This window comes from Pelophylax lessonae (genome assembly GCF_965119305.1).
Source record: "Pelophylax lessonae genome assembly, chromosome: 5".
NCBI classification, from domain to species: domain Eukaryota; kingdom Metazoa; phylum Chordata; class Amphibia; order Anura; family Ranidae; genus Pelophylax; species Pelophylax lessonae.
In genome coordinates, this window is record NC_138772.1 from 546,884,201 (window position 1) to 546,895,473 (window position 11,273).

The window sequence follows — 11,273 nt, forward strand, 5'->3', positions numbered from 1 at the left end:
CTCTAAATATGCAAGGCAACCCTCCTAGCTTCCGCCCACTAATTTCTAAAACATTCTCCAATATTCTAGAATAGAAAAAGGATGAGTCATTCAGCACTAACCTCAAATAACCCTGACCCAGATTCTATGACTCAGGTTTAGCCGTAGGCCAGACTATAATTTTCCTGCACTACCACTAGAGGGTGCTACAGAATGTTGTACAGTTGAGGTGGGAGGCGGAGGAAATTCCACCAGTAATGGGGAGAGTAGCTGAGTTGAGGTTGGTTTTAAAGCCACTGATGTTTTTGTTTTAGTTTGCCCAGTTGGCAGTTATGATTTTGATTTATCATTTGTGAAACCAGAAGGTCTCGATTAATTTTTTGAGAGAAATATAGGAGGTGCAAGGGTCTTCAGCAGTGGAGTGGTTTGGTGCCAAAAGTGGTTTCAAGGCAGCCTTTGATAAATTGGTGACAATTAAAGTTGCCACCTCATCCCTTTAAACCAGGACACAATAATTACACAAGTTCTGTGGCTGATTAAGGTGGTAATTAAACTCACTAAGTGCCCTATGTGCATTATATTAGCCTCGGAACCTGTGTAATTAATATGTGTCCTGGTTTAAAGGGATGAGGTGGCAACCCTAGTGACAATCCTGGTTCATAATGAACCAATACCAGAGGTTGATTTGGTAGGGTGCTTGCGTCGGTATGGTGAGGTCCTCACTCCACTGTGAAAGGTCCTTGATGAGCATAAGATATTGACAGGGGCCTGGATAGTGTCACTGAAATTAAGAGTGCTGGGCAATGTGGTTCAGAATCTTCCCTCCTCTGCCTTTCTAGGGGGGATAGGCTGACCATTTTCTATCAGGGACTAAAGTTTGCAGTAAGTGTGGAGATAAAAGCCACTTTGCATTAATTTCAAGAAATACTCACTGTGCCAGATGAGATGGTGTCTGATTCATCTATTTTTTATCATCTATGAATGAGGGGGAGCCACAAACTCTGAAGAGAGCTGTTTCAGGTGATAAGGGTGTGGCAAAGGTGAAAAAACAACTACCCCAATATTCCTGATGGCAGTTCCATCCTAAAGATGGAGACCATTAATGTCACCAGCATTAAATCTGCAAGAGCTCATGATAGTACCTTATTTTTGTTAAGTGAGTTTGATTTTGAGATTTTATTTTTGCAAGAGACCTGGCTCAATGGTTTGTCTGAAGTCCACCTAGCAAAAAGGGAGTGGAGATGTGGTCCCTCCTTTTGGTCTCTTGTGACTGAGCCCTGCAGCGGAGTTGCAATGCTTTTTAAAACCAATATGGTAATGTGCCGGCAGGTAATGGGGAGATGCATGGTCTTAGATGTCTCTGTTAGGGGCAGGACCTGTGCCTGATCAATATCTATGGACCACAGTCGAAATGGGACAGGAAATTTCTCCTCACAAAGATTAAGCCCTTCCTTTTTCATGTCTCAGCAGGTTGTCTTTGGAGGTGACTTTAACATCATAATTAGGCCTGAAGACAGGAGAGGCATCATAGACAGGCTGGGTTGTGAAAGCGGTTTTCCTGGAGATATAGTTAGACAAGTAGGCCTGGTAGATGTGCACATCAGGCACTGCCCTGGCAGCACAGGTTTTACATTTCACAGAGAGAATTGTCAGAGTAGGATAGATAGGTTTTTTTAAACTTTGCTTTCTCAGCTCCTGAGTTGAGGGTGGTGGAGTTCTCTGACCACTATATGCTGTCTGTAACTCGTAGGGGTTATTTTACTAAAGGCAAATAGATGTGCACTTTACAAAGTGCAGTTGCTCCAGAGCTTAGTAAATGAGCAGAAGCTGTGCTGACTTCCATCTCCCAATCATGTGCAAGCAAAAATGCAGTTTTTTTTTTCCTTGCACTTAATTGGGTTTTAATTGGGTTTTCTTTTCAAAGTAAAACTTTACCTCAGTTACTAAGCTCTGCAGCGACTTTACTTGCAATGTGCACTGTCTATTTGCCTTTAGTAAATCAACCACTTAATGCCTCAGACACAGTATCTGGAAACTGAATTCGGCTCTCCTGGAGGATGTAAAGGTAAGACAATCCTTTAAGGATTTTTTTCAGGCGCAGGTTTCTATTCTGGATTTTTGCAGCAGTAAGTCAGAGTGGTGGGAGCTTGTGAAACAAAGGTTGATTGGACTTTACAAAGGCCATAAGTAAGAAGAATCAGCTTAGTATGTACATTGTCTACCAGCATTTGCAGAGGAAGCTTGATCGTCTTGTCTCATATGGAGAAGATCCAGGGGAGATCTTTGAGGTGAAGCTTCTTCTTAGAAAGAGTCAATATGACCGGTATGCCTTCTTGGTTCTGGAGGGGCTTTTTGGGAAATATCACTTGCCTGAGCCTTACCAGAACTGTAAGCAAGGCATAGCAGTTAAGACTGGTATAAGCTTGAAAGATAGTACGAGTTCCCTGGTGAAGTCCAGATCAGCGATCCTGGAGATCTTCAGGTCATATTATGCAGACCTTCTAGGAAGAAAGGTCCTTAGTCAGGACATGATGGAAAGCTTTCTGGATTTTACTCTAGGATTGGGAAATGGTACATTGCCCTTGATGGATCTGACAGAACCAATTTGAGAGGATGAGGTAATTTGTGCTACAGATAAGCTGGCTACCAAAAATCACTGGGCAAGATGGATTAACAGCTGAATTTTAAGTGTTGTACAGTGGCGGCCGGTCTATAAGGGGCAATCAGCATCTTCATGAAAAAAAAAAAAAATTACCTTTTAAAGCCCACTAGGGTCGCCGGACCTATTGCAGGCTATAGGGGGGGTTGGTATTCCACGTGGTTAGAGCAGAGGCGCCCGATTGGTGGCCTCCTGGATGTCATCGGGGCGCAGAGCAATGCACCCCGACACTCCCCACTCCTACTTCTACACTTCTAGTCCTGTGATTGGTCCAGACTCCAGCCTGGACCAATAATTTAGGACTCCTGTCTGACGTCATCATGGGGGCGGTGCGTGCGTCATTCACTCTGACTCACTCACCTTCCCGGTTCCCGCCCACCGTCAGACTCAGAGCGAGGAGGAGCAGCTTGGTCGGCGGTTGCGAGACGTCTCAGCCAGGAGCAGGTAAGTGAAAGTGAAGCCGCTGCCTCGTGTGTGTCTCCTCTGCTGCCGGCCGCCACTGGAAACAAACCTTTTGCAAGGAAGTGTCTTTCAACCTGGAGTCCAGCACCACCATGTGTTCTGCTTAAGAAATATATCCAGATCTCAAAATAATACCAACATGGACTGTCTGTCTGTATTTCCATCTATCAGTGTCGCTGTGTCCTTTCAGTATCTACTCCCTCTGAGGCACTTTATTGTTTGGCATACACAGGCAGCTCCCATTTCCCCTGGCCTGGTTGTAAACCCCAACACTGCCATGATCAGAAATCAACTGCTGACCACATTGTGATTAAACGCAGGCCATTTGTATTGAGTCTGATTGACCAGCAACTCTTTTGCTGCTGCAAGTAACTAATTGCTGTGGGTGTCAGTCACTTGGCTGGTTGCTGTGGATGCCTCCTCACCTCACCATTTGCTTTAGGTGCCCATTTGTGTAACTGGTTGCTTTAGTTTCCCCTTCACTTGACTGATTGAAAAGGGGACCCTAATCACCTGACTGGTTGCTATGGGGACCCAATCACCTGACTGGTTGCAGTGGGCAACTCCTCAACTGACCAGTTGCTTTAGGTGTTGCTTTAGTCTCCATTTCAATTGACTGATTGCTATGTTTACCCAATTGCCTGTCTGGTTGCTTTGGAGATCCTTTCACCTGACTGGTTGCTGTGGTGATTTGGCTGGTTGCTATGGGCAACCATTTACCTGTCTGGTTACTGTGGGGACCCTTTTACCTGACTAGCTGCTGGGGGATATGACTGGTTGCTATGGGGACTCTTTCACATACTGGTTACTAGGGGGACTTTTTCACCTGTCTAGTTGCTGGGAGATATGACTGGTTGCTATGGTGACTCTTTTACATGACTGGTTGCTGTGGGGCCTTTCTTAGTGGACTAGTTCATTTTGGGACTCTTTCACATACTGGTTGCTAAGGGGACTTTTTTACCTATAATAGTTGCTATGGGGATTCTTTCACCTGACTAATTGCTGGGAAATAAAACTGGTTGCTATGGAGACCCTTTCACCTTGCTGGTTGCTGTGGGGATATGACTGGTTGCTGTAGGGCCTTTCTTACTGGACTAGTTGCTATGGGGACTCTTTCACATACTGGTTGCTAAGGGGACTTTTTCACCGGACTAGTTGCTATTGGGATTCTTTCTCCTGACTAGTAGCTATGGGGTTCTTTCACCTGACTAGTTGTTGGGGGGATATGACTGGTTGCTATGGGGACCCAATCACCTGACTGGTTTCTATGGAGACCCTTTTACCTGACTCTGGTTGTTGTGGGGATATGACTGGTTGCTATGGGGACCCAATCACCTGACTGGTTTCTGAGAGACCATTTTACCTGACTCTGGTAACTGTTGGGGATATGACTGGTTGGTATGGGAGACCCTTTCATCTGACTAGCTGCTATGAGGCCCTTCCACCTGACTGATTGCAATGGGGATGCTATTATCTGACTAGTTGCTATTGGTTTTCTTTCACATGACTAGTTGCAATGGGGAATCTTTTCACCTGGTTAGTTGCTGTAAGGCCCTTTCACCTGACTGGTTGCTATGGGGATGCTATTATCTGACTAGTTGCTATCGGTTTTCTTTCACATGAATAGTTGCAATGGGGAATCTTTTCACCTGGTTAGTTGTTGTAATGCCCTTTCACCTGACTGGTTGCTGTGGGGATATGACTGGTTGCTATGGCGTCCTGTGGAGATATCACCCTGTGCCATGGCAAAAAGTGTGTGTGTGGCGCTACATTGTGTAAGAGGCGTGGCTTTGTGATGATTCCATAGAAGAACAGGCCTCAGAGAGATGTTTTCTGTGTATAACAAAGTCCTGTGTGAGGAATGAGGAGGAAACATTTCCTGTGTGTTCACCTAGCATACAGGACCATAGAACGTAGGAGACCAGTCCAAGGAGGTCTGTCCATTCTCCAGGGTCACAGGCGTGATGACAGACAGCTATCAGTGCCCACCCACCTTTATAGGTATTTACCTGAGGTAACAGTTGTATGTTGGGGTTCTAAATGCAATGGGGGGTCTGAAATCACCTGAGGTTATAGATTGGAGGGGGGGGGGGATGGTGAAATCACCTGAGGTTATAGCTTAGGGGGGGGGGGGATGGTGAAATCACCTGAGGTAAATCCTAAGATAATAGCTATGGGGGTGAGGGAAATCACCTGAGGTAAATCCTAAGGTAATAGCTATGGGGGTGAGGGAAATCACCTGAGGGAAATCCTAAGGTAATAGCTATGGGGGTAGTTGTTGCAGTGATGGGGTCTCCTTTGAGTCAGGAATGGGGACACATTGGTGGGAAGTATAAAGGAGGTATGTGGCAGCCGGTGACTCCTCTGATAATAGAAGACTGGACAGTAGAAGAATTTGGTTAAATCCCCCCTTGTGTGTATCTCAGTATCTATGGAACGGTGTGCCTAAGGTGAGGGGCCCTATTACTATACCCAGGGGCCTGAATGGACAGAGAACCAGAGGGTTATGGTGGCTCTGTTTGTTCTTTTACTTTACAAGGTGCCTATTCACCTGAGCAGTTGCTATGGGGGCTCCCTTTAGCTGACTGGTTGCCATGGGGCTTTATTTACCTGACTAGTTGCTATGGGGCTTCATTCATCTGATTGTTATGATGATATGTTTATGTTACTGGTTGCCGTGGAGAGTTTTTCACCTGATTGGTTTTAAGTGGATTTGTTTACCCTACTGGTTGCTATGGGATTCATTTATGGGACTGGTTACTATGAGGATTTGTTCACCTGACTGGTTGCTATGAGTATTAATTTATTGATATTTTAATTTGGTTTACATGGGAATATGTTCAATAACTGGTTGCTATGGGATTCGTTTATTAGACTGGTTTTTATGGGATTTGTTTTTTTAGGGATCAGTCATTCATCTAGCTTGTTGCTATCGGGGGGGGGGGGATCTGTTTAACTGACTCATTGCTATGGGGATTTGCTCACTTGACTGGTTGCTATGGAAGTTCATTTACTAACTGGTTGCCTTAGGAATGTGTTCAATGACTGGTTGCTATGGGATTAGTTTGCTGGGCTGGTTGGGAATTTGATCACCTGACCAGTTGTTATGGAGACCTCTTTAGCTGACTTGTTTTTTAGGGATCAGTCATTCATCTAACTGGTTGCTATGGGGGGGGGTCTGTTTAACTGACTAATTTCTATGGAGATTTGTTCACCTGACTGGTTGCTATGGGAATTCATTTACTGGACTGGTTGCCATATAAATGTGTTCAATGATTGGTCAATTTGGTCAATGATTCAATCAATTTTCCTCCATTTTACTAAGGTTCGTAGTAGACACATTTTAAAATATTAAAACATTATTCCTATATGTATCAAATAAAAAGTCTTGCCAGTTTTTATAACTCGAAAACACACAATAGATAACAGTATTCATCCGTTTTATATAATTTGACCGATGAATATGTTTTTATCTTTTATTTTTTCCATGTTTATTAAAAAGATTGTTCGTCTATTTTTGAATGTGTGCTGCAGTCTGATCGAGCATGATGATGTGGAAAGCCGTTGATTATATCCTTAATCTGGCCGGTGGACACTGGGTGTACCAAAATGTCCCCTGTGAACCGAGCTCGAGCACCAATATGCAGGCAGAAGCATCATTGGTTGCGTGGATACTTCCGGCTATAAACGGACTGGGAGGTTGATTGACGGACACCGCTCCAGTAGACGTCCAACGACGAAACGCGTAGGGTGGTACCATACGTCACCGTCACTTCCGGTCTGCAGTCCGCCGTGTGTGGAACGTGGAAGCTCCCCGGTGCTGCAAACGTGTTCTGAATCGATCAACTACAGCTTACCGTGAGTTACTGCTGCTCCCTTTTGTAATATTATATTACATACTACGCTATGAGGTGTTTTGCTTGAATACTCAGATGGGATCCACCGGTCCGTAAGGATACACTGGACCCAGATCTGGGAAGTTTTTGCTTCACCCTTTGCAGCCAGGACTATTACCTTTGCTGAGGAGTGAGTGCGACCTCTAGTGGAAGTTGGGACATAAGCACCTAAAGCTCACCACCATCACCTTTTCATTTTCACTTCCTATTTATTCTGCAAGCACATTTGTGGACACTTTTTAATAGTATTTATTGATTATACACATATACCATATCTTGTCACATTAAACATATTCACCAGCACTTTGTGATTTTTTAATTATCCAGCCATACATCCTACGATTTTTATCTGCACGGTTTATCTTGTATGCACATATTCTTTGCACTGGCACTTTATTTTGCACATATTTTTAAAGTTATTCCACGGTCTGGATATACTGTTGGTTTTATTTTATATATAAAAGGTAGCGCCGTTTCCAACTACCTCCCCCCTGTATATGATACCATAGAACTGACCTGGGACCAGATTGTCCCCAGCCATCTCTATGACCCTCGGAGGCCGGAAGCGACTTCATGACATCACTTCCATCGCCGGCAGATGTAAACACTGCAATTTTTTTTTTTTGCTGGAAAAAGTCTGAGATCAAAAAAAAAAAAAAACTCTCTCTGGCTTTCCAGCTAAAAAATGTTTAGATATGCTAGCGCCGGAAGTGACGTCACTTCCGATCTTCGAGAGTCATAAAGATGGCTAAGGACCATCTATGGTAAACGGCCAAAACCGGCCAATTATTTCTCCGGCTCGCCAATCACACGGGTGGGTCGGTAGAAGCACCGGAAAGCTCAACAGTCGCTATGATTGTTTTTATATGAGAGGGAATGGCCAGCAGTAAAAAACGATATCTGAATGATGCCTACAGGTCACCAGAGCTAGTATCCCCATTGGAAGATTTCCCCTCTATTACTTTTCTGGGGACAACCCAAAAGTTGGGATTTTCTTTTACTTTCACTTTCAATGATAATGGTGAATAGGATAAATAGAGAGGATGAATCTTCCTAACGGGGGCACAGACAGCAATAAAAACCGACAGGGGGTCTAATCCCTCTCCACTCTATCCAAAACTAAAAAAAGTTTTACCTTTAGTTGTACTTTAAACATGTCTCTGATTTCTAATCCTAAATGTATCTTAAAAAAAACTGTGTATAGTATTGGATGGAGGGGTGAAGGGTTAGAACCCCTGTCTGGTTTTTATTGCTGTCTGCTTCCCTCCTGTAGAGATTCTCCCTCTTTATGTCTCCTGGTGACCCCTGACACTGACAAATAAAGTGCTGGAAATCAAACTGATCGGGTCACACAGATCATAAAAGGACAGCTGCCCGGCCTCATAATCCACATCGATCCTGACTCTGTTACTGGAGAGATTGGGAGATATGCGGATCGTTTTATTGTCATGTATTAGAGAACACCGACCTCTATCCCTGCACAAACCCCAGGACTTGTTATTATCTCCAATCCATGACTGCACTCCTCTCCTCCCTATACTGGGATAACACATCCCGACTATGTAATCTTCTGACTCACTGACATCCACTTCCCAGTAATGTCGCCCCGAGGAAAATCTCTGACTGCTTAATACCTGGAACCAGAACAGAAATCTCTCCGGTGTTTCTGGACGATTCTGCTTTATATCTGACCTGGATGCAGTTTTCATGTCATCTGATATCTGTAGATAATTATGAGCTGTGTTCACATCCAGTAATATGTCTGAAGCTTCCTGTATATTGAAGAATACATTTACCCCTTTTATCATATCAGATAATCCTGTGTGTAATGTGTGTGAGATTCCAGCCACATCCAGATCCCCTCCATCATGGAGGAGTCTATCATGTCTCTCTCTGTCCTCATTATCTCCCTCCTCAGTATCACACAAGTCCCCTGTGTCTGATTCCTGTAGGACAGTCAGTGGGTCAGTCATGTTACACAGCTCCTCAATGTCCCCCATCTTCCTGGACAGATCCTCCTTTTTTATCTCCAGCTGATGGATCAGATCAGACAATGAGATCCGCTCTTCCTGGCTGGAGATGTTCCTCAGGACTCTCTTCTCCAGGTCTTCCAGCTGTCTCCTGAGCTCTATGAACAGGGCAGTGACTCTCTCTGTTAGACCGGCTGATTTTTCTTGTACTTTTCTCCTGCGATCCTGCAGACTCTGGATTCTTTTCTCCGTCTCCTCTCTTTCTGTCATCAGTTTCTGCAGAACATTTCTCAGTTTCTGTTTCTTCTTCTCAGAGGCCTCATCCAGAGTCTCCATCTTGTGTCCCTGATGTTCTCCATCCAGCCTGCAGGACACACAGATACAGGCAGAGTCCTCAGTGCAGTAATATTGAAGAAGTTTCCTATGGATGGAGCATTTTCTGTTCTCCATGGAAGTGGTGGGATCAGTTAGGACATGTTCTGGTGACTTGCTGTGGACTTTCAAGTGATTATCACATAGAGAAGCTTCACACAGCAGACAGGATTTAACAGCAGGTACAGGAGAGTGAATACATTGTGTACAGAAGATTCCAGTCTTCTTCTGATCTGGCTGAGTAGACTGGAAAGCCTCCACTGTGTTACGCAGTGTTATGTTCCTGTGCAGTACAGGCCGATCCTGGAACTTTTCTCTGCACTCAGGACAGGAATAACGTCCAGACTCCTCCTGTGTATCCAACACACGATCAATACAGACCCGGCAGAAGTTGTGTCCACAGCTCAGCATTACAGGATCTTTATAGATTTCCAGACAGATGGAACAGTCCAGCTCCTGTCTCAGATCAGCAGACGCCATCGCTGACAGCAGAAGAGAGAAATGAAAGTCTCAGAAACCAGAGGACACGTCTCACATATTTCTGCACAGGGTGGGGCTGATCTGATCTTCCAACTGATATCTGCAGGAAATTTGTGAACAAAGTGAATGTCTATAACATAAAGGGATATTTCCATACACGGGAGTGTTCTGGTCACATGCTGTAGTGTCGGACTTTGTTTGCGTTTTTTTTTTTTTTTAAATAAGAACTTCAGATCAAACCCAACACTGAGCTAGTAATGCAGTGCCAATAGCTGGTCACATGTTAACCACTTGTCGACCCCCCCCGCCGCATATCTACTATGGCAGGCTGGCTCGGCTGCGCAAAACGCCATACCTGTGTGTCAATCCGCGGGAGCGCTCCTGTGGGCGAGTGCGCAGTGGCACGCTCCCGCCCCCACTAGGCAGGGAGGATGCCGATCTACGGGACTGGCAGCACCGATTGCTGCCAGGCACCTGTGATTGCTCCCCGCTGAGAGAGAAGAAAGGTCAGATGTTGTAAACACAGCAGACCGTTCTTCTCCCTGAAATGATCACAGAGCGCCTGTGATCCTTCTATATAGGAACACAGGTCTCTATGATCATTTCACAAGTCCCTACCCCCACAGTTAGAACTAGAACACTGCCCTAGGCTCACAATTAACCCTTTGATCACCCCATTGGTTAACCCCTTCCCTGCCAGTGTCATTATTACAGTAATAGTGCATATTTTTAGCACTGATTACTGTAGTAATGTCACTGGTCCCCCCAAAAGGGTTGAAAATGTCAGTTAGGGGTCCGATCTGTCCGCTGCAATGTTGCAGTCCCGCTAAAACTTGCTAATCGCCGTCATTACTAAAAAAAAAAAAAAATAAAATTATATAAATCTTTCCCGTAGTTTGTAGACGCGATAACCAATCAAAATACGCTTATTGGGATTTTTTTTTACCAAAAATATGTAGCAGAATACAAATTGGCCTAAAAGGATTAAAAAAATTTGATTTTTAATTTTTTCGAATGTTATATAGCAGAAATTTTTTCAGAATTGTCGCTGTTTTTTTGTTTATAGCGCAAAAAATAAAAATCGCACAGGTGATGAAAATACCACCAAAAGAAAGCTCTATTTGTGGGATAAAAAGGACATCAATTTTATTCAGGTACAGAGTCGCATGACCGCGCAATTGTCCATTTATTAACGCAGTGCCAAATCACAAACAATGGCCTGGTCATTAAGGGGGCAAATCCTTCCGGTCCAGAACTGGTTAATGTGTTTAAATGTTCTGTGCAAAACATATTTTTCAGAGTTGAAGGACAAATTAACTTTTAGACTAGGTTCACACCTATGCAGTTTGTCCGTTTTCCATATGCGTTTTGCGGTGTGTGTTGCGTTTTTGTACCTGCGTTTTACATGCATTTTTCATGCGTTTTGTGTTGGCCAATAGGAAAAAGGGACGGGTT

General features: G+C 44.2%; 1 protein-coding gene across 1 annotated transcript; it reads right to left on the reverse strand.

Moving 5' to 3' along the window:
* Nucleotides 1-8,282: 8,282 nt before the first annotated feature.
* Nucleotides 8,283-9,908, reverse strand: LOC309555657 (E3 ubiquitin/ISG15 ligase TRIM25-like; the record flags this gene model as incomplete). The annotated part of the gene is made up of 1 exon (XM_082257690.1): nucleotides 8,283-9,908. The coding sequence occupies exon 1, from the start codon at nucleotides 9,816-9,818 to the stop codon at nucleotides 8,283-8,285; it is 1,536 nt and encodes a 511-aa protein (XP_082113816.1). The 5' UTR covers nucleotides 9,819-9,908.
* Between the last annotated feature and the right edge of the window lie 1,365 nt (nucleotides 9,909-11,273).